The sequence below is a fragment of the Gymnoscopelus braueri genome (genome assembly GCF_963280865.1).
Source record: "Gymnoscopelus braueri genome assembly, contig: SCAFFOLD_310, whole genome shotgun sequence".
Taxonomy (NCBI): domain Eukaryota; kingdom Metazoa; phylum Chordata; class Actinopteri; order Myctophiformes; family Myctophidae; genus Gymnoscopelus; species Gymnoscopelus braueri.
Window position 1 is genome coordinate 20,001 of NW_027660978.1, and position 24,323 is coordinate 44,323.

At 42.3% G+C, this 24,323-nt stretch overlaps 1 protein-coding gene across 3 annotated transcripts in view; it reads right to left on the reverse strand.

The window, feature by feature from the left end:
• LOC308081004 (uncharacterized protein) overlaps window positions 1–23,752 on the reverse strand; it is a 37,295-nt gene extending 13,543 nt beyond the window's left edge. The window contains exons 1-11 of one of the 3 annotated variants that reach the window (XM_080457408.1): window positions 23,726–23,752; window positions 18,033–18,179; window positions 15,439–15,550; window positions 15,232–15,351; window positions 12,288–12,386; window positions 11,933–12,031; window positions 10,493–10,591; window positions 10,138–10,236; window positions 8,239–8,358; window positions 5,125–5,244; window positions 588–686 (exon numbers count right to left, since the gene is read on the reverse strand). In XM_080457408.1, the coding sequence (XP_080313534.1) occupies window positions 588–686; window positions 5,125–5,244; window positions 8,239–8,358; window positions 10,138–10,236; window positions 10,493–10,591; window positions 11,933–12,031; window positions 12,288–12,386; window positions 15,232–15,351; window positions 15,439–15,550; window positions 18,033–18,159 (1,094 nt within the window). In that variant the 5' untranslated portion in view covers window positions 18,160–18,179; window positions 23,726–23,752. Of the gene's footprint in view, window positions 1–587; window positions 687–5,124; window positions 5,245–8,238; window positions 8,359–10,137; window positions 10,237–10,492; window positions 10,633–11,932; window positions 12,032–12,287; window positions 12,387–15,231; window positions 15,355–15,438; window positions 15,551–18,032; window positions 18,180–23,725 lie in introns of those variants that run through there. The other 2 variants (XM_080457407.1, XM_080457409.1) reach the window with 2 other exon arrangements.
• Between the last annotated feature and the right edge of the window lie 571 nt (window positions 23,753–24,323).

Sequence of the window (24,323 nt, forward strand, 5' to 3'; positions counted from 1 at the left end):
ATGTTTGTATGTTTGGAATTGTAACAGCTGAAATCAATAATATATAAGTATTCCAGTATTAACCTGGGGGCCGCATTAAGTGAAGGTGGGGGCCGCATGTGGCCCCCGGGCCACCAGTTGCCCATGTATGTGCTAATGTGTACTAACTGATACAGTATGGGTCGCGCTTGACAGTTGTTCCTCCATGATACTTAGCAGCAGTGTTGCTAAGTATCATAACTTTACTTCTACAATGTGTCCTTGGTATCATAGTATTCTACCACTGTAAGAGGTTTGAGAAAAAAAATAGGTATTTTTAGACCTGAATATCAAATTAGCTATGCCATGTGTTTGTCACGGGTCAATAATGGAGGTCAAGCCTCTGTTTATTTCTGCTGATAAGCATACAATGTGCATACAAAACACACCAAGGGCATACCATAAAAAGATCAAGGTACACCATACAAAAATAAATTGAAATCATACAGTATGTCTCCAATCCACACAATACAATAACTGAGTTGGCACTGGCATGTTTATTCACGTATGTATATTGCATGTATAATGTATACATATCATATGTGTATTGTATAGGAGGATTCACATACTTTGTGTGTGAAGGTCCAGGTTCATTACAGAAGTCAGGAGATTCAGCTTTAGACCGGTCACTCCTCATAGACCCACAGCTGGGTGTTTGAGACTCTCGTCTGTGGTAAAGATAAAAAGATCAAGGTAGACTAAAGGCAGGTACACATTGCAGGACCTTAAAGTGCTCGGGGGGTTATCTGATCGTTAAGCATTACACACTGCAGGAGTTTATTTCTTGAAATCGGCTGTCATAATATCGTTGTGGTCTTCACAACAGGATTGATCCCCGACAAGGGCTGACACACTGTAGGATAGTTCACTAGGATGCTATCTCCAGAGTCAGACCCAATACATACATTTGAGTTTATTCCAATTCATTTTAATCGACGTATCCCGTGATATGCCTCTCTCCCTCTCCCTCTCCCCCCTCTCTCGCTCTTTCTCTCTCTCTCTCTCTCTCTCCCTCTCTCTCTCTCTCCCTCTCTCGCAGTCAAGTGCGCAGAAGCCGTCAGTGACAGCGTTGCCATGTCCGCTTATTATAAGCGACTTTGGGCTTGTTTTTCTGTAGAGTTGCTTGTAAATATTGGTTGTTGCGGGGTGCATTTTTTGGGCTTATTTGTGTAGTTGCTTATTTGGCCTTGTTTCCTAATGTTGTTTAAACCAGTGGTTTAAACAACACATAATATGTATTTGTCCGCAGACCCCCCTTCTGTAAATATGTTGTGCCATCACTGACCCCCATACAAGATTTGTGTGGATTTGGAAAATATTCCACAATTTTCTCAAGATTTTTATTTGAAAATAGCTGCGACGCGTTGTGAGCTTGTAGATCGGCTATTTTCAAATATCCAATGTATTTGTAAATAGGTTTAAAGTGCTCAAGTGGCCTTTTCTTGGGCTTGTTTTCATAGACCTGGTTGCTTATTTCTCTCGCAACATCTGGCAACGCTGTTCATAACAGCGTGCACATGCTGCACACTCACACACACACACACACACACACACACACACACAGAGCTCGCTCTTGCTCTCACTCTCTGTCTGTCTCTCTCTCTCTCTCTCTGTACAATTCCTCTAAAATAAACAGCCCACCACCAGGCTCGCTCACTCTCTCATTTTGTTTTATAATGTTAACTTAATACAGGTCTGGACGGTAATATTGCGGTAGGGACTGTTTGTTGTGGTCAGATCCAGCGACGCTCCCCTGGCCATGGTGGCTGTAATGTGCTCTCATTGGCTGTAGCGTGGATCTCCTCGCAGACCCTTTCATAATGTATGATACTGTCCGATCTCCTGTCTGGGACAGAGCTGAATATCTAACATGGTAGTTATCTGAAAACGGTCGGAAAGCCGTCGCAGAGCGGATAATCGCGGCCACATCGTCTCGCGGAACCTTTCACACAGAGCGAGCATTATCTCGCAGATCAAAGGCCGATCTGAGTCAGATCGGGAGGTTTTGTCGGCGAGCGCCAAAACATGTCGGCGACAGCAATCTCGGACCCAATCTCCTGCAGTGTGTACGGGCCCTTAAGAAGGCAAGACAATGTCTTAGAATAAAATCATATTTGAAATCTTAGAATATGACTCTAATCCACACCTTTTAACCAATAACTGAGTTGATTAAAATATCTCTATTGATCATGAAATGAAACATATGTCACAGCAGGTAACATACATCTGACCCACCATAATCAAAAGGATAACGCAAAATAAGCTTACAGCTTGTTTCCATTGCACGGTCCTTAGTATGAGATGTGTAAGATGTCATGTAGTGTGGTGCTGGTGAGCACATGAATGTATAGATTTTGGGATATATGTCCCTTGGCACTGGCATGTTTATTCCACATCACACAGGCCTCACAACCTTACCGACAAAGTGCAAGCCTTGAACATAGAGTGTAGTATTCTAATTAGGCTACTGCATTCTCTCATGCCGTCACTAAGAAATACAAATAAATGCCGAAATCAAATCCTCCAATAATTAAACAAAGCTCTGTCCCCAAGAATGTGTCTGTCCCCAAGAATGTGTCTGTCCCCAACATCTCTTCTGCCCGCTTCTCCCCAGTGGCTGGAGCAATTGATCTGCGATTGCACACGGCCATTGACCATTCGCATGTGCACGGAACAGCAACGCTCGTTTTTCACTTTCCCCAAATGTAAGCTGTTTATTAGCGATTTTATGTGAAATAATTCGGGCTATGGGAGTTACGTGGCCATGCATACAGCCGTCGCCATGGTTACAGCCCCCCAAGCTATGGGATGAATGATCAAACTGCGCATGTGTCGAATCCATAGACCCACTCTGTTGCTGTCTGCCAAAAGCACACACAGAGATGGGATCTGTGTGTGTGTGTGTGTGTGTGTGTGTGTGTGTGTGTGTGTGTGTGTGTGTGTGTGTGTGTGTGTGTGTGTGTGTGTGTGTGTGTTCTGTGTGTGTGTGTGTGTTCACGACAGGTAACCCGCGGGACGGCCGTGTGTATGTTCGCGACGGGGGGCGGCTCTAGCCACGCGCGCGCACGTGTGTGTTCGCGACAGGGAGCTGCTTCGGGCACGCACGCGCGCGCGTGTGTGTTCGCGACGGGTCGTGCACGTGCGCGTGTGTGTTGGAACTGATTATGAGCGGGTGTTTGTGTGTGTTCTCTGTGGCTCCACGACGCGGCAACGGGACGCGCGTGTGCGTGTGTGTTGGAAGTGTTGCAGGTGCCTACAAGTGATCAAGATGGTTCTGTCCGATTTTTCATATTCCATCCTGATTGGCGAATTCCAAGCATTGCTGGCCCACAATAACCTACCTGACTTGGCGGAGACCTGTGCTCCGAGGAGCACTTTTTCTAGTTTTTTTTCTTCTACCGGTGGGTGTATAAGAGTGTCGTGCTCTCAATGTAGTAGCATACATGTATAACGTAACAGTATATTTGTTCACCACAAAAGCAGTTACTGCCCTGTGACATTCTATTTAATTAGCTTTCCATTTATAACCAAGGAAAACCGACTGCCGGGCTCTATACGGGAGGTGCTAGCAAGCAAGATGATAATTTTGCTAGAGATGCTAATGCAGGGATAGGCAACTTTGTTGATGGAGAGGGCCACTAGATTTCCTCACTCACTCCAGAGGGCCACATTGCATATACTGTCTCTCCGTATTTTAACTTTTTTCGCCATTCTATGTCACACAAAAGTAGCAAAAATAGCCAATCTACAAGCTCAAAACGCGTCGCAGAGCGACGTGTTTATTTAATTTCAAATGCATGTAGTTATACTTGTGTTAGCTTTATGAACTTAAATACAAATACATTGGACAAAAAAAAGACAATTGAATTTTAATACTAGTCATTAAGCTACTAGTAGACTGAAGTAATTAAAGCGGGTCATGTTTGCATGTTTGGAATTGTAACAGCTGAAATCAATAATATATAAGTATTCCAGTATTAACCTGCGGGCCGCATTAAGTGAAAGTGGGGGCCGCATGTGGCCCCCGGGCCGCCAGTTGCCCATGTATGTGCTAATGTGTACTAACTGATACAGTATGGGTCGCGCTTGACAGTTGTTCCTCCATGATACTTAGCAGCAGTGTTGCTAAGTATCATAACTTTACTTCTACAATGTGTCCTTGGTATCATAGTATTCTACCACTGTAAGAGGTTTCAGAAAAAAAATAGGTATTTTTAGACCTAAATATCAAATTAGCTATGCCATGTGTTTGTCACGGGTCAATAATGGAGGTCAAGCCTCTGTTTATTTCTGCTGATAAGCATACAATGTGCATACAAAACACACCAAGGGCATACCATAAAAAGATCAAGGTACACCATAAAAAAACTAGAAAAAGTGATCCTCGGAGCACAGGTCTCCGCCAGGTTAGGTAGGTTATTGTGGCCTCCTGGTGGCGCTATAATAGGCCAATGTGAAAAGGGTGCCATTTATTCTTAGGCCTTTCACGGCAATCGGACCTTGCATTCATGATTTGAGCCATTTTGTTCCAAAAATGTGTTTAGCTAAATTAGACCTGCTGGTGGCGCTATAACAGGCCAATGTGAAAAGGCTGGCATTTTTTCCTCGGCCTAATGGGAATTTGCGTGTGAAATTGCACGGAAAGCGCAAGCTGCGTTCATGATTTGAGGCATTTTGTTCAAAACGGACCAATCCTGCACATTTTGGAAGCCAACCTTAGCCAATGAGGATGGAATATGGACAATCGGACAGATCCGTGTTGATCACATGACTATAGAGATACTGTGTACCGATTTGCATGACGTTTGGATAAAATCTGTAGGAGTAAAAGGGTTTCGCACAAATCGGCCTCCTGGTGGCGCTATAACAGGCCCATGTGAAAAATTTGGGGCAGAGGTTCTGAATTGGCATCCAGGGAGTGTGCGTGCACAGTTTCACAGCGACCGGGCCAACGGTGCCTGAGATTAGCTGTTCACAGACAGATGGACGGACGGACACACAAACGGACACACAAACGGACACACAAACGGACGGACGGACAGGGGGTAAAACATACTCTCTCGCCATGCCTTTCGGCCTGGCGGAGACAATAAATTGAAATCATACAGTATGTCTTCAATCCACAGGTCCAGGTGTGAAGGTCCAGGTTCATTACAGAAGTCAGGAGATTCAGCTTTAGACCGGTCACTCCTCATAGACCCACAGCTGGGTGTTTGAGACTCTCGTCTGTGGTAAAGATAAAAAGATCAAGGTAGACAATGTCTTAGAATAAAATCATATTTGAAATCTTAGAATATGACTCTAATCCACACCTTTTAACCAATAACTGAGTTGATTAAAATATCTCTATTGATCATGAAATGAAACATATGTCACAGCAGGTAACATACATCTGACCCACCATAATCAAAAGGATAACGCAAAATAAGCTTACAGCTTGTTTCCATTGCACGGTCCTTAGTATGAGATGTGTAAGATGTCATGTAGTGTGGTGCTGGTGAGCACATGAATGTATAGAGTTTGGGATATGTCCCTTGGCACTGGCATGTTTATTCCACATCACACAGGCCTCACAACCTTACAGACAAAGTGCAAGCCTTGAACATAGAGTGTAGTATTCTAATTAGGCTACTGCATTCTCTCATGCGCCAAACCCCTGTTTCACTAAGAAATACAAATAAATGCCGAAATCAAATCCTCCAATAATTAAACAAAGCTCTGTCCCCAAGAATGTGTCTGTCCCCAAGAATGTGCCTGTCCCCAACATCTCTTCTGCCCGCTTCTCCCCAGTGGCTGGAGCAATTGATCTGCGATTGCACACGGCCATTGACCATTCGCATGTGCACGGAACAGCGACGCTCGTTTTTCACTTTCCCCAAATGTAAGCTGTTTATTAGCCATTTTATGTGAAATAATTCGGGCTATGGGAGTTACGTGGCCATGCTTACAGCCGTCGCCATGGTTACAGTCCCCCAAGCTATGGGATGAATGATCAAACTGCCCATGCGTCGAATCCATAGACCCACTCTGTTGCTGTCTGCCACAAGCACACACAGAGATGGGATCTGTGTGTGTGTGTGTGTGTGTTCTATGTGTGTGTGTGTGTGTGTTCACGACAGGTAACCCGCGGGACGGCCGTGTGTATGTTCGCGACGGGGGGCGGCTCTAGCCACGCGCGCGCACGTGTGTGTTCGCGACAGGGAGCTGCTTCGGGCGCGCACGCGCGCGCGTGTGTGTTCGCGACGGGTCGTGCACGTGCGCGTGTGTGTTGGAACTGATTATGAGCGGGTGTTTGTGTGTGTTCTCTGTGGCTCCACGACGCGGCAACGGGACGCGCGTGTGCGTGTGTGTTGGAAGTGTTGCAGGTGCCTACAAGTGATCAAGATGGTTCTGTCCGATTTTTCATATTCCATCCTGATTGGCGAATTCCAAGCATTGCTGGCCCACAATAACCTACCTGACTTGGCGGAGACCTGTGCTCCGAGGAGCACTTTTTCTAGTTTTTTTTCTTCTACCGGTGGGTGTATAAGAGTGTCGTGCTCTCAATGTAGTAGCATACATGTATAACGTAACAGTATATTTGTTCACCACAAAAGCAGTTACTGCCCTGTGACATTCTATTTAATTAGCTTTCCATTTATAACCAAGGAAAACCGACTGCCGGGCTCTATACGGGAGGTGCTAGCAAGCAAGATGATAATTTTGCTAGAGATGCTAATGCAGGGATAGGCAACTTTGTTGATGGAGAGGGCCACTAGATTTCCTCACTCACTCCAGAGGGCCACATTGCATATACTGTCTCTCCGTATTTTAACTTTTTTCGCCATTCTGTCACACAAAAGTAGCAAAAATAGCCAATCTACAAGCTCAAAACGCGTCGCAGAGCGACGTGTTTATTTAATTTCAAATGCATGTAGTTATACTTGTGTTAGCTTTATGAACTTAAATACAAATACATTGGACAAAAAAAAGACAATTGAATTTTAATACTAGTCATTAAGCTACTAGTAGACTGAAGTAATTAAAGCGGGTCATGTTTGCATGTTTGGAATTGTAACAGCTGAAATCAATAATATATAAGTATTCCAGTATTAACCTGCGGGCCGCATTAAGTGAAAGTGGGGGCCGCATGTGGCCCCCGGGCCGCCAGTTGCCCATGTATGTGCTAATGTGTACTAACTGATACAGTATGGGTCGCGCTTGACAGTTGTTCCTCCATGATACTTAGCAGCAGTGTTGCTAAGTATCATAACTTTACTTCTACAATGTGTCCTTGGTATCATAGTATTCTACCACTGTAAGAGGTTTCAGAAAAAAAATAGGTATTTTTAGACCTAAATATCAAATTAGCTATGCCATGTGTTTGTCACGGGTCAATAATGGAGGTCAAGCCTCTGTTTATTTCTGCTGATAAGCATACAATGTGCATACAAAACACACCAAGGGCATACCATAAAAAGATCAAGGTACACCATAAAAAAACTAGAAAAAGTGATCCTCGGATCACAGGTCTCCGCCAGGTTAGGTAGGTTATTGTGGCCTCCTGGTGGCGCTATAATAGGCCAATGTGAAAAGGGTGCCATTTATTCTTAGGCCTTTCACGGCAATCGGACCTTGCATTCATGATTTGAGCCATTTTGTTCCAAAAATGTGTTTAGCTAAATTAGACCTGCTGGTGGCGCTATAACAGGCCAATGTGAAAAGGCTGGCATTTTTTCCTCGGCCTAATGGGAATTTGCGTGTGAAATTGCACGGAAAGCGCAAGCTGCGTTCATGATTTGAGGCATTTTGTTCAAAACGGACCAATCCTGCACATTTTGGAAGCCAACCTTAGCCAATGAGGATGGAATATGGACAATCGGACAGATCCGTGTTGATCACATGACTATAGAGATACTGTGTACCGATTTGCATGACGTTTGGATAAAATCTGTAGGAGTAAAAGGGTTTCGCACAAATCGGCCTCCTGGTGGCGCTATAACAGGCCCATGTGAAAAATTTGGGGCAGAGGTTCTGAATTGGCATCCAGGGAGTGTGCGTGCACAGTTTCACAGCGACCGGGCCAACGGTGCCTGAGATTAGCTGTTCACAGACAGATGGACGGACGGACACACAAACGGACACACAAACGGACACACAAACGGACGGACGGACAGGGGGTAAAACATACTCTCTCGCCATGCCTTTCGGCCTGGCGGAGACAATAAATTGAAATCATACAGTATGTCTTCAATCCACAGGTCCAGGTGTGAAGGTCCAGGTTCATTACAGAAGTCAGGAGATTCAGCTTTAGACCGGTCACTCCTCATAGACCCACAGCTGGGTGTTTGAGACTCTCGTCTGTGGTAAAGATAAAAAGATCAAGGTAGACAATGTCTTAGAATAAAATCATATTTGAAATCTTAGAATATGACTCTAATCCACACCTTTTAACCAATAACTGAGTTGATTAAAATATCTCTATTGATCATGAAATGAAACATATGTCACAGCAGGTAACATACATCTGACCCACCATAATCAAAAGGATAACGCAAAATAAGCTTACAGCTTGTTTCCATTGCACGGTCCTTAGTATGAGATGTGTAAGATGTCATGTAGTGTGGTGCTGGTGAGCACATGAATGTATAGAGTTTGGGATATGTCCCTTGGCACTGGCATGTTTATTCCACATCACACAGGCCTCACAACCTTACAGACAAAGTGCAAGCCTTGAACATAGAGTGTAGTATTCTAATTAGGCTACTGCATTCTCTCATGCGCCAAACCCCTGTTTCACTAAGAAATACAAATAAATGCCGAAATCAAATCCTCCAATAATTAAACAAAGCTCTGTCCCCAAGAATGTGTCTGTCCCCAAGAATGTGTCTGTCCCCAACATCTCTTCTGCCCGCTTCTCCCCAGTGGCTGGAGCAATTGATCTGCGATTGCACACGGCCATTGACCATTCGCATGTGCACGGAACAGCAACGCTCGTTTTTCACTTTCCCCAAATGTAAGCTGTTTATTAGCGATTTTATGTGAAATAATTCGGGCTATGGGAGTTACGTGGCCATGCATACAGCCGTCGCCATGGTTACAGCCCCCCAAGCTATGGGATGAATGATCAAACTGCGCATGTGTCGAATCCATAGACCCACTCTGTTGCTGTCTGCCAAAAGCACACACAGAGATGGGATCTGTGTGTGTGTGTGTGTGTGTGTGTGTGTGTGTGTGTGTGTGTGTGTGTGTGTGTGTGTGTGTGTGTGTGTGTGTGTGTGTGTGTGTGTGTTCTGTGTGTGTGTGTGTTCACGACAGGTAACCCGCGGGACGGCCGTGTGTATGTTCGCGACGGGGGGGGGCGGCTCTAGCCACGCGCGCGCACGTGTGTGTTCGCGACAGGGAGCTGCTTCGGGCACGCACGCGCGCGTGTGGGTGTTCGCGACGGGTCGCGCACGTGCGCGTGTGCGTTGGAACTGACTATGTGCGGGTGTTTGTGTGTGTTCTCTGTGGCTCCACGACGCGGCAACGGGACGCGCGTGTGCGTGTGTGTTGGAAGTGTTGCAGGTACCTACAAAGTCACTTTCCATCCCTGATATACTGTCTGTGCACAGCACATAACCCAAACTGCACATACTTTGGGTGCTCATATCCCCCGACGGGTATGGTCTAGTAGTCTCAAAAGGCTATTTCATGTTGTCTTTAAAAAGTGCACATGCATTGATGTAAAGTAATGATTTATGTCTGGCAATTTAAATCAAGCCTGGATCCAAGCCAAGGTTAAAACAGGTGACCTTCTGATTCAGATACACACTGGAGTAACTCCTGACCTACTTCACCCCCAAATTGAATTTGTTAAAGAAGCCCATGCAAATGACAAATGAGCATTGGAAACAGCTGAACAGAGTGAGGGATTGTGGGTATTGTAGTCCATCTGTTTATTATTTTGCTGAAAATTGAAGATTTCAAACTAGTATAAAAAATGCAGTCATCAAGACAAAACTTTGCAATTGCTGTACTTCATCTAACAATATAGAGATGTCTGTATGTAGAGACTTAAAAAATCATTAAAAAAAATTACTTATAGTATATTGTACGTACTGTATATTGTATGTGTATTGTATAGGAGGATTCACATACTTTGTGTCTGAAGGTCCAGGTTCATTACTGAAGTCAGGAGGTTCATCTTTAGACTGGTCACTCCCCATAGACTCACAGCTGGGTGTTGGAGACTCTCGTCTGTGGTAAAGATAAAAAGATCAAGGCACACCATAAAAAAAGAAGGCAAGAAAATGTCTTAAAATATATTCATATTTGAAATTTGCAGATAGCAAACTAGAATGAAAAAAATGCATTCATAAAGACAAAACATTGCCAATTGCTGTACTTCATCTATACAACATAGCGATGTCTGTAATGTAAAGACTTTTGGAATCATAAAAATGTACCTATTGTATATTGCACGTAAATCTGCAATATAGGAGGATTCACATACTTTGTGTGTGAGGTTCCAGGTTCATTACAGACGTCAGGAGGTTCATCTTTAGACCGGTCACTCCCCATAGACCCACAGCTGGGTGTTGGAGACTCTCGTCTGTGGTAAAGATCAAGGTACATCATCTCCTGGGAAAATGTCTTAAAATACAATCATATTTGAAATCATACAATATGTCTCTAATCCACACCTTACAATAACTGAGTTGATTGATATATCTTTATTGATCATGAAATAAAATATATGTCACAGGTAACATACATCTGACCCACCATAATAAAAAGGATAAATGCAAAATAAGCTTACAGCTTGTTTCCATTGTGCGGCCCTCAGTATGAGATGTGTAAGATGTCATGTAGTGTGCTGCTGGTGAGTGCATGAATGTATAGAGTTTGGGATTTGTCCCTTGACATTGGCATGTTTATTCCACATCACACAGGCCTCACAACCTTACAGACAAAGTGCAAGCCTTGAACATAGAGTGTAGTATTCTAATTAGGCTACTGCATTCTCTCATACGCCAAACCCCTGTTTCACTAAGAAATACAAAGAAATGCCGAAATCAAATCCTCCAATAATTAAACAAAGCTCTGTCCCCAAGAATGTGTCTGTCCCCAAGAATGTGTCTGTCCCCAACATCTCTTCTGTGTGTTCGCGACGGGGGGCGGCTCTAGCCACGCGCGCGCACGTGTGTGTTCGCGACAGGGAGCTGCTTCGGGCACGCACGCGCGCGTGTGTGTGTTCGCGACGGGTCGCGCACGTGTGCGTGTGCGTTGGAACTGACTATGTGCGGGTGTTTGTGTGTGTTCTCTGTGGCTCCACGACGCGGCAACGGGACGCGCGTGTGCGTGTGTGTTGGAAGTGTTGCAGGTACCTACAAAGTCACTTTCCATCCCTGATATACTGTCTGTGCACAGCACATAACCCAAACTGCACATACTTTGGGTGCTCATATCCCCCGACGGGTATGGTCTAGTAGTCTCAAAAGGCTATTTCATGTTGTCTTTAAAAAGTGCACATGCATTGATGTAAAGTAATGATTTATGTCTGGCAATTTAAATCAAGCCTGGATCCAAGCCAAGGTTAAAACAGGTGACCTTCTGATTCAGATACACACTGGAGTAACTCCTGACCTACTTCACCCCCAAATTTAATTTGTTAAAGAAGCCCATGCGAATGACAAATGAGCATTGGAAACAGCTGAACAGAGTGAGGGATTGTGGGTATTGTAGTCCATCTGTTTATTATTTTGCTGAAAATTGAAGATTTCAAACTAGTATAAAAAATGCAGTCATCAAGACAAAACTTTGCAATTGCTGTACTTCATCTAACAATATAGAGATGTCTGTATGTAGAGACTTAAAAAATCATAAAAAATTACTTATAGTATATTGTACGTACTGTATATTGTATGTGTATTGTATAGGAGGATTCACATACTTTGTGTCTGAAGGTCCAGGTTCATTACTGAAGTCAGGAGGTTCATCTTTAGACTGGTCACTCCCCATAGACTCACAGCTGGGTGTTGGAGACTCTCGTCTGTGGTAAAGATAAAAAGATCAAGGCACACCATAAAAAAAGAAGGCAAGAAAATGTCTTAAAATATATTCATATTTGAAATTTGCAGATAGCAAACTAGAATGAAAAAAATGCATTCATAAAGACAAAACATTGCCAATTGCTGTACTTCATCTATACAACATAGCGATGTCTGTAATGTAAAGACTTTTGGAATCATAAAAATGTACCTATTGTATATTGCACGTAAATCTGCAATATAGGAGGATTCACATACTTTGTGTGTGAGGTTCCAGGTTCATTACAAACGTCAGGAGGTTCATCTTTAGACCGGTCACTCCCCATAGACCCACAGCTGGGTGTTGGAGACTCTCGTCTGTGGTAAAGATCAAGGTACATCATCTCCTAGGAAAATGTCTTAAAATACAATCATATTTGAAATCATACAATATGTCTCTAATCCACACCTTACAATAACTGAGTTGATTGATATATCTTTATTGATCATGAAATAAAATATATGTCACAGGTAACATACATCTGACCCACCATAATAAAAAGGATAAATGCAAAATAAGCTTACAGCTTGTTTCCATTGTGCGGCCCTCAGTATGAGGTGTGTAAGATGTCATGTAGTGTGCTGCTGGTGAGTGCATGAATGTATAGAGTTTGGGATTTGTCCCTTGACATTGGCATGTTTATTCCACATCACACAGGACTCACAACCTTACAGACAAAGTGCAAGTCTTGAACTTATCTTGCCACATTAATTGACAAGCACACTCATGGAGTGTACACGAGTGTATGGAGCCAGTCTCCAAGCAGACACATGGCCCAACTAACTCCACACTTTCCCAAAAAAATCCTCAATATTCTGCCTGTAACAGCTGCTTCCCATACCGTTACTGTACTTGCACGATGTACAATTAATATCCAAGCATTATGCCCCAATACTTATGCATATCACTTCCGCAAGTAGTGCAATGTCAAAATGATCATCAGCTTTTGGACAACAGATCTACAAGCTAACAACGTCTGTCTGTCTGTCTGTCTGTCTGTCTGTCTGTCTGTCTGTCTATCTGTCTGTCTATCTTATCTATCTTATCTATCTATCTATCTATCTATCTATCTATCTATCTATCTATCTATCTATCTATCTACATCTAGCCTGTCTGTCTGTCTGTGAACACATTAATTAATAAGATGTATGACGATTCATTATATTATTATATGATTATTATATAATGATTATACGTGCCCCATGATTATTATACGATCATATATCTTTGGATATAATAAAAAAAATATAATAATCATATGCTATAATTAATCAACATATAAGTTATTACTAATCATAATAAAATAATCCTAAAAACTAACATAAAAGAAGAATCGTGATAAATATGTTTATTCCACATCACACAGGCCCACACTATGCGAATTAAAGCATAGATTGTAGTATTCTAATTTGGCTACTGCATTCTCTCATGTGCCAAACCCCTGTTTCACTAGGAAATACAAAGAAATGCAGAAATTAAATAGTCTCAAAATGCTATTTAATGTTGTCTTTAAAAAGTGCAAATGCATTGATGTAAAGTAATGATTCGTGTGTGGCAATGTTAATCAAGCCTGGATCCAAGCCAAGGTTAAAACCGGGGACCTTCTGACTCACAGATATACACAGTGCAGTTACTCCTGAGCTACGTACTGCACCCCCAAAATTGAATTTGAGAGAAGAAAGTCCATGCAAATAACAAATGAGCATTGGAAACAGCTGAACAGAGTGAGGGGTTGTAGTATTGTAGTCCATCTCTTTAATATTTTGCAGAAAATGGCAGTTTTCAAACTTGAATTTAAAAAAATGCAGTCATCAAGACAAAATGTTGCCAATTGCTGTACTTCATCTATAGAACATAGAGATGTCTGTAAAGACTTATGAAAACATAAAAATGTACATTGTATATTGTACTGTGGAGTGTCGCTAGGAAACCGCCTGTCAGGTAAGCACCTCAACGGGGAGAGACAGTGGGACAGAGGCAGAGCACAGCCAAGAAGACCACGCCCCAGTCTGGGACGCGTCATCAAGGCACGCTACCAGCCAATCTACCTTCTCAATCAACCTGATTTGGGTGCACCTGCGCTTGCCAGCTAGCCTGGTAAAGCCCCTCCCTCCGGAATTCTCATTTCCATTTGATTTCAGGAGCGAGTCTGGCCTGAAGGCTTATCTGGGCGTTTCTTGCTCGTCCACCAAATGGACTCTCCAATCAGTGTCCTCGCTCATTGTTTTGTGATTGACAGCGGAGGTAGGCCAATCAGGTGGAACCCGAGTGGTTCGCACATCATTAATCAATACACCTTTCATACAAGCTGCTCATTAACATCAAAGACAAACCAATTACTCCTGGTGATAATCACTGCAGCCTAAAGTGGCTTAACTGGACATCAAAGGGCCACTTGGACATCGAAGCTACATTACTCCCGCTCAGCTCCAGCCCACAGCCAAATTGTCCATATAGGTCTGCAGGCCAGACTTAGCCTGGTAAACCCTCCCTCCGGAAAATCTCATTTCCATTTGATTTCAGGAAGGAGTCTGGCCTGAAGGCTTGTATGGGCGTTTCTAGCGCATTACCAAAAAAACGAGTATATTGTTGTCAGTCAACGGTATTACTCCCGCCCAACTCCAGCCCACAGCCAAAATTGCAGAATGGGCGATCATGCCAGACTCAATCCTGAAATAAATCACAAATGAGATTTCCGGAGGGAGGGTTTACCAGGCTAGGCCAGACTCACTCCTGAAATAAAATACAAATGAGATTTCTGGAGGGAGGGTTTACCAGGCTACTTGCCAGCTGGGAGCCCACTGTATGAAAAAAAGCACCTTCTCTGCCTCAGTATTCACTGGCTCTCCACGTTAACCAGAAGGGTGCTCAGGCGATAAGCGATAACCGCCACTTATCCTCCCTCCATACTCTTGGTGTTTAAGCGACATACTAACAGTCTTTTCTGTCATAGGCAACCTAGGACCCTGCTGAAGTGTAATAGAAAATGTGCATGGATTGAAACGCACGACCATATGCATGGACTGAAACGCATTAAAAAGTGTATTGCTATAAACCCCGGATTGGGAAGAACCTATGTTTATTTATATATCTTACGGAGCTCTCCACCATTACCTCTGTGCCGTTATTCTAAATAAATGCCCATTTAAGGTTTCAACATACTGTCTCCCAAGTGTTGGTTTGATGCAGTCTTCACTGTACGGATACGGGCCGCTGTGGCTCAGGAGGTGCAGGTCGTCCAATGATCCGTGGGTCGGCGGTTCGAATCCCGGCTCCTCCTGTCTACTTAGAAAAGCGCCATAAAAATGCAATTTATTATTATTAATATTATTATTATGGTATGTGTATTGTATAGGAGGATTCACATACTTTGCGTGTGAAGGTCCAGGTTCATTACTGAAGTCAGGAACACAGCTGGATGTTGGAGAGACTCGTCTCTGGATGTCGTGAGACAGACTCATCTTTGCAACACGTGAGCGATCTAGAGAAGGAAATAAGGTGCATGATTAAGAAATCAAAAACACACTATGAAGACAAAGTTGATTGATGTTGAAGATGAACTAAGGAATGTTGTAGTTTCTATTGACTTGCAATCCTCATCTATTGGTAGGCAGGTTTATGAACTGTCCACTGGCAGCCCACCAATGAGACAGATGGTGAATTGGTGGAAATTGTGCCATTCATTCGACCAAGCCGTGTACTAAGCCTGTGCCCATATAAACATATAAACAGGTTCGATATTGAATTAAAAACGGAATCAAACCGTAATACTGGTTTTGACCGCTTAGGGGCGCACTTGAGTCTATTCTTTTTCATTCTTTCCCTGTTGACACATACGTTTTTTGTTTTGTTTTTTTTGCAGCTGGCGGTCACGTTACAGCAGTTTTCAGCAGTGGTGTTAAGTAACGTATGTACATTTACTCAAGTACTTAAGTACAATTTTGAGGTACTTTTACTTTACTGGAGTATTTTCAATTGTCTGTACTTTTACTTCTACTCCACTACTTTTACTTCTACTCCACTACATCTCAGAGGCTATTGTACTTTTACTCCAGTACAATTATTTGAAAACTTGAGTTACTAGTTATAGTTACATTATAAAACATGCATTAACCTCTTTATCCTTATTTTATACCTGGGCTATTTGTAAATAGCCGATCTACAAGCTCACATAGATCTGCTATTTTCAAAAAATGTAGTACTTTTACTTTTGGTAGGCTACTTAAAGTACATTTTGATACCAATACTTTAGTACTTTTATTCAAGTACATTTTGAATTCCGGACTTTTACTTTAATTGATACATACTTTTACTTACTTTAAAGTATCAATTGCAGTATTGATACTTTTACTTCAGCTAAAAATGTGAGTACTTTTTCCATCACAGCTGGTTTTCAGATGCAGTGCTTGTTGCATGTCTTGTTTACTAACAATGGAAAGTGAGGCTCATTGCGTTGCCGAGTCATCTTCTCCGTCAACCACTGCCTCCTCTTATTACCAATTCGCCAGCAGCCTTCTCCTCTGGGCTTTTTGGGACAGCAGTGGCTGCTGATATTTGACAGAGAAGGTTTTTTTGGGTTTTTTTTTTAGGCAGAGCAGCTGCTGCTTGATTTCTAAAGTTTTCGTCTTCGGCCTTACAACATGTGCTGAAATTCCTCTTGTGACTCCAAAACTCTCTAAACTTTGTAAACAACACTGGCCGCGTGTGCATTCCTCGCCCCCCAGCCCCACCCCCACCCCCCTCTGCTGAGCAGCATTCAAACTCAGCAGCACTGCGAGTGCAGTCAGCACTTGGCCCAGACACACTCGGTTTATAAACAAACATAATATATATTACATTAATCTCGTTGTCATATTACTAATACAGACGGATTTAACGCCATAGGTTCAGTTTTTGTAGGCTATATTTTAATTGGACAGCAATTATAATGATGGCCCGGTTCAGTCAGTCCACATAAAATGAACCGGTTTAAGCTCGTAAACCAGATCGAACCGGGGAAACAATGATCAAACAATGATCAAACAACGGATCGAACCGGGCACAACCTTATCGTGTACTAACATGAATGAATGCATATGGGACAGAACAAATACACCTACAAAATAGGTATTTATAGTCATTCATGACCTATGGGGGGAGGAAGGATTTTTAATAGTACTGCTATTTTATTCTATTGATGCAGTTAGTGTATTCATCTGTTACCATATCTGCTGCCATATAACTTTCCTTTTCTTCTTTCTTGTGAAACTGTGAAATCACCATAGGTACCAGAGGTGACATTGACGGCTTGCAATATGTAAGTTCAAATGACTTATTTGCACCAAAAAAAAAAAATGGTGTGCAGGTTTTCCCAATGGGAACACAGAAGGGGCTTAAGCAATTACAGCCTTCTCTATTGGCCGTCTAAGAGCACCTAGCAAGTTTTGTAGGTAAAACATGCTGGGAACTGGAGTTAAGGCTGTTCGAAGCCCAGCCAATAGGAACACAGAGGGGGCGGGGCGTAAGCAATTAGAGCCTGTCCCTATTGGCCGTGTAAGTGCAACTAGCACATTTCAGAAGTATAGGATGCTGTTTTACGAAAACTCAAGCTTTTGATAACTTCTCATCGTTAAGGTCTTTTGTGTACGCTGAGCGAATTTGAGGCGGATCTGACAATCCGCCTAGGAGGAGTTTGTTAAAGTACAACCCGTGAAAATGGCTTGAAATGCACAAAAACGCCACTATAAATTCTAAATGGCCGACTTCCTGTTTGGTTTAGGTCATTGCTTCAAGAAATTTTTTTGTAAGTCGGGACATGATACAGGTGTGTACCACTTTGCATGCATGTAGGTGAAACCGTATTGTGGGGCTTCAAGCACGAAATTTTGTAGGGGACTCGGGCCCTAATAATAGCAAAAGAGGTATTGGATGTGCAAGTTCTCATAATGATGTATGTAGACATTTTGTAGATAAGGGTTCATTACAGATGTCAGGAGGTTCATCTTTAGACCGGTCACTCCCCATAGACCCACAACTGGATGTTGGTGGCACTCGTCTCTGGATGTCGTGTTTGCCAGATCCCTCCTCCTCTCTCTCCCCAGACAGACTCATCTTTGCAAAAAGTGAGTGATCTAGAGAAGGAAACAAGGTGCAAAAATAACTATAAAGACAACGTTGAAGATGAACTAAGGAATGTTGTAGTTTATATTAGCTTGGAATCCCCATCTATTGGTAGGCAGTTTTATGAACTGTCCACCAATGGGGCGGCCATAGCTGAGTGGTTAGTGAGCCCGCCTAGGGAGCCAGAGGCCCTGGTTGCCCCAGGTTCGATTCCAGGCCAGACCAGCATATGTGTCGATGAAATGAAATTTGTCCTTGAGCAAGACTCTTAACCCCTAATTGCTCACAGGTTCTCATTGGAAACAAGACCGCAAAGACTTAATTGAACGACCTGTTAAAAAAAAGGAATTATCCTATCCTAGACGGAGGGTGATTAGATGGAAATTGTGCCATCTTATGATAAGCATTATTAAGGACGAATTATATGAAAAGGTGGTTGAAAATGGGTGAAGTGCTGCTTTAATATCAGTTATGGCCCCAGGCCTGGAAAATGGCAAACATCGTCCCAGTGCCTAAAACTGCACAGGCAAAGTTGTGTAATGATTTTAGACTGATTGCCCTCACTGCTCTACTAAGCATATAATCCTCTTATGTACTCAAATGTTTATAATATACAGTGAAACATTCTGCCTTGAGTCCAAAATGATGCGATGCGTTTTATCAGTGGCCTATGGAGTGGTATCAGACAACTACATAAGATAGTTCTCTCTCATAGCAGAAAAATACAGCTGTGTCCAAGGGACTTTTTTTTTTTGCTAAAGGACGTATACAGCATATATATACTTATTTTTATTTTTTTTTACTGCTTCAGTTTTACTGTTTCAGAGACAGCCATCCATTGACGTGTGTCTCGTTTGGTCCTATAATGTGACAGTTCAACAGTCACACAGTCAGCTGTGTGAACATATTGCTGTGGTCTACTGTACCAAAAAACCTGTTCCACTCTCTATTCGAAGAACATTAAGAGACTTGACCACAACTCTCTCTCTCTCTCTCTCTCTCTCTCTCTCTCTCTCTCTCTCTCTCTCTCTCTCTCTCTCTCTCTCTCTCTCTCTCTCTCTCTGCAGGAAGTCTATGTGGTTTTTAGCTCACGTTGCTATACTAAAGGTCAGGTCAGGTCATGTCATGTTCATGAACTCTACAACTATTACTATCTGGTAGTAGACATACAGCAGTGCTTTGTTCATTTATAGTTTTGTGTTATTCCTGTTATTCATATTTTAAAAAATAGGTTTTGCTTTAAAAATGCAGGGTATTGTATAACATCAACATCAATCCACAGAATCATACATTTAACTTAGACGGCACAAGGAGGATGTTGGGGATGTGTGTGTGTGTGTGTGTGTGTGTGTGTGTGTGTGTGTGTGTGTGTGTGTGTGTGTGTGTGTGTGTGTGTGTTTCATAACATGGACTTCAGATAATGGCCATGGGGTGTTCTTGGAGGTTTGTCAGGCTGATTCAGCTGCTGATCAGACTCAGCTTGTTCTTCTCCTGCTGCCGCCCATGTTTTGTTTCGAGTTGAAACAAGAATTCTAAAAGTGGTGGATATATGGATAGGTTTGTGTGCCTGGATGAGGTATTTCCGCTTTTATGTAGACCAGGAGTCTTCAAGTTTTTTTGGGCCAAGGACCCCTTAGATCAGCGCTACTCAACCTGCGGCCCGCGGGCCGCATGCGGCCCCAATGCAGCGTCTTGGCGGCCCCCTCATGGTTTTTTTTTTTTTTCAATTTTTAAGCACAGGATAAAAATATACATTTCCGTTCAAATATATGGGTTGCTAAAACATTTTTCAAAAACAGACAGACATACATACAGGTGCGTCAATTGTTACAGGTATAATGCATAGTTTTCTATGCATTTCGGGTTTTTGGGGGGGTTTGACCCCCACATTTTTCCGGCCGCGCGGCTTTGCCGCCCGCCCAGGATAGGTGTCCCTTATTTCAATCTCTGGGAGTTGGCAACCCTAACCTTGCCATACCTTAGCTCTTGCTGAACTGATGCCACTGGACATACACACAAAATAAACTGGTACAGTGAAAAGAATATGATGTCAAAATGTACATTTTCTTGTGTGTTACAAAATTGAAAAATCCAAAATAGGACCGTCATTTTTATGGCGGCCCCTTGGACTTTTGGTATTTTGCTGAGTGGCCCCTGAGCCATCTTAAGTTGAGTAGCCCTTAGCTGATAGAAAGAGGAAGCAGGGACCCCATACTGTATATTATGTTTCTTTTTTTATTTTATTATTATAAAAAAAAATCCATTCTGTTACACAGAACCGTGAATGGCGCGTGCATTGTGGCCTTGCATAGAACTTAAAAAAATCTGTTCAGCTCACAAGCCAGACATCGTCATTGAAATTGTCAGCCAGCTCTGTGCAGTTTTGGAGAAGTAAAAACACCCGACTAGATACATAACTTCAACATGCGTGCTGTTACGTGTGAAATCCATCGAATCTCAGAATGGTGAAGTAGAGCAGTGTGTTCTTCAAAGAAGAGCTTTCATGACATCTGACAATTCACTCATTTCTTTGGCAACGTTACGAGTGACTCCCTAGTCTCTCTGTCGCATGCATTTTAACCTGTAACCTGCATGCAGTTTAAAACCAGAGTATAAAAGGCACGAAAATAGCATATGTTGTCAGCACTCGCTATGCAACACTTTTAAAAACACGGAAGAAGGAAAATGTAAACATTTCTCAGACATATGTGGGTGTGAATTATGGTTTAGATTATAGAACATTATGCAAGTAACACTCAAAAGTGTGAACTTGCTACAGTAGGTTGGCAGGCTTTTTATTAGGGCTTATCTATGAATCATTATCATTCATATGTAATTATATGAAGTATGTACACTTTTACTAGACTGGGTCTATATTGTTTAACTTATCTGTTGCTTAAATTGCTACTGTCCTCCACTCAGTGGGGGTTGGGGGTATAGTTGGGTAGTCTTTCTTGCAATTTATATTTGCTAATAGTATGTTGGATTTGTGCATATTTTCAACAAAACAAAAAAAGTATAAGGAGGAAAAAAAAAACTGTTGAATACCCACAATGGGTTAGGTTTCCTTCTTTGAAGAACACACAGTGGCTGCAGTTACATGGACAGTTTTATTTGGAATGAATACACTTCTATTCGGAATGAATGAATGGATGAATTCATTCAGAATAGAAATGCTCATGTAGACACCTCAATTAGAATAGAATATTCCATTCCAGTCTGACCCGAATGCATTTTCATTCGGGTTTGGAGGGGTGGTATAGACCGTTTGAATCGGTATATACCAATCGGAATTGACCATGTAAACACCTTATTCCGAACGCTCCTGTCTGTTTGGAATACATGCATTCCTTCGCGCATGTCCGTGCTTAGTAGTGCTGTCAGAATTGTCCAAAAATGACCTATCAAATCTCTAATTCGGCCACAGTTGGTGCTGAGAAGCGCTCGCTCCTGCGGGATAAAATGAATGATTCTATTCTATAGCGTCATTTAATAAGCCTGTCATGGTTAAGCCCAGACTTGTCCAGGAGAACGGACGCTCCGAGGATTGCTGGCCTAGGCTACACTTATATGGATCTTTTTCTAAACAGGTATTTTAGTCCTCAGTTTTTAAAAAGATTCCCTGGCCACATGACAAAGATTAAAAAAAAATCCCTGTCCACACGTAAACGCAGAAACGCATTGATCAGCTGCAAGTTTAAATTTTAAATCAGATTTTACATTTATTTTATATATGAGGGGCCAAATACATATACATTTTTAATCACATGTTAAGGCCCAATACTGCAATAGCTGCATTATTTTAATAGCATACTGTACGTGAACAAAAATAAATGAAAACAAAATTATTAGGGCGAAAATAGATGAGTTTTACTTAATCAATTCATTCCATGGGCAGCCAGAACGGTCGTCCCAAAACACCCCGCCCCACGCACCTTTTGAGCGGGCCATGCGCGGCCGCTCCATGGTCGCTGGATTTTCACCCGGGGCGATTGTGTTTTAGGACGACAGACCCCGCATTCAACCCATGTGCGCTACTCGGCGCAGAAAGAGGGTTTTCGTCACAGTGAATGAGTTACAGCATGTTTCAAAGCCTTTTCATAATAATACAAGAAAAACGTGACATTCGGCATAATGAGTAGCCTATATACTTTCTACTTTATAAGTGTATTTTGAAGCCAATACTTTTGTACTTTTGCCATAAATGAGAGTGCCTTGTTTCATAGACTGTAAGTGTTGCTTTCTCTCTCTCTCTCTCCATTTATTATTATGATGACCATGAGCGGTCCGGTGTTTATGTATTATTATTTATTATTATAATGACCATGTGCGAATGCGCGATGACGTCATCGTACCTAAATGAGAAATGTGACAAATAGTAGGCCTAATAGGCTAGCCTAAGTTTTACCGTGTCTGGTACCAATACAAAAAAATAAACTGGTATGAACTTGTAGATCTGCTACTTTTGCATTAAAATGGCGATAACAAAGGAACACAGGCTTGCACCGCATACAACGCTGCCTGGCCAGGAGTCGGTGCGTTGCTTCCCGGCCTGCCTACGACCGACAGACCTCTGCCGCGGAGGCACAAGGGGGCTATTGCCTCCTCCCATGCCCACCAGGGGAAGCTCTGCTCTGGGTAGTGGCCCCTGGTCCATGCCCGGGCGTAGGCGGGAACCACTTTGCGCATGTCAAAAGTTATATTCCTAATGAATGCTTTGGTCATGTAAACGAGGAATACTTTTATTCAGGTTCCATGTAAACAGGTGAGTGGAACAGATTCCTCTATTCGGAATGAGTTCATTCTGAATTAATACATGATGTCCATGTAACTGCAGCCACTGTGTGTGGTCAATTCCATTTTAGGGAAGAAGAAAAAAAAGTAACTAGTACTTCACAGCCTTCCTAGAAATGTACTTGAGTAAAAGTAAAATATTTGTCTTGGAAATGTACTTGAATGAAAGTATAAAGTATCAATAATATATATTATTGAAGTAAAGTACTAATGTATATGTATATGTATATATATATATATATATATATATATATATATATATATATATATATATATATATATATATATATATATATATATATATACACATATATATATATATATATATATATATATATATATATATATATATATATATATGTGTGTGTGTTGAAAGCCCCACCACTAGCTAGGCTGTAACAGTCAGTCAATCATTAACCTTTATGCTTGGTCCTCCTCAGCCCTGCATGTCATAAATGGAGTATGAACAAAGTGTGTATTTACTCTGCTTCTAATCTACCTCACAGACCTGTGTGAACTTTGTTATTGTAAATCAACAGGTCTAGGTGCGCCTGCGCGCGTGTGTGCGTGTGGTGCGTGTGTGTAAATGTGAAGAACCACACACAGCCTTTATCTGAACTGGACTTTATGCTCCACTAAAACCGGGAAGACCCTGAGGAGAGGGTTGACCTGAAGTGATACACATAAAGACACATCACCACCAACATTCATTTTAGAACACCAGACTAGCGGGATGTATGATATTATTGATAAAAACACTTACTGTACAATAAGCTGGTCCTTCTGTTTTCCACCGTCGTGTCAAAATGGAGCTTGATAAAACCTTCCACTTCCTGATTGTCCAATGTCACGCCCACTTCTGTGTGAACTCTCTCTCTCTCTGTTTCTCTGTTACTCTGTTTCTCTGTCTCACTCTCTCTGTCTCTCTCTCTGTCTGTCTCACTCTCTGTGCGTCTCTCTCTCTTATCTCGATTATTTGACCTAACTAGCTTATGATTTACACATGCCGTTGACATGAGGAAGCTGTTAGAGATTGTACGACAGGCTATGAGCAGAAGTGAAAGCATGAAATACTTTTTTTTTTGTTGTTGTTGAGAAATAGGCCCCAGTCTGTGCCGTCTGTGAAACGTGGTTTAACTGAAATGATACTGAGAGATATTCAAAAGTTTGTTGCACCTTCATGTGGAGAGCAGCAGCATAGCAGTTTGTTTATGTGTGGTTTCCAAACCTGGCTTTCTGGGAGCCCTGCTGTTGTCACTGGCTTTCTGTATAAGAAAGTGAATTGTATTCCTCTGGTTTCAATGTAATCTAGTTGTCCAGTCAGGAGCTATTTAAAACTGGAACACCAGGTGAGTGCATGC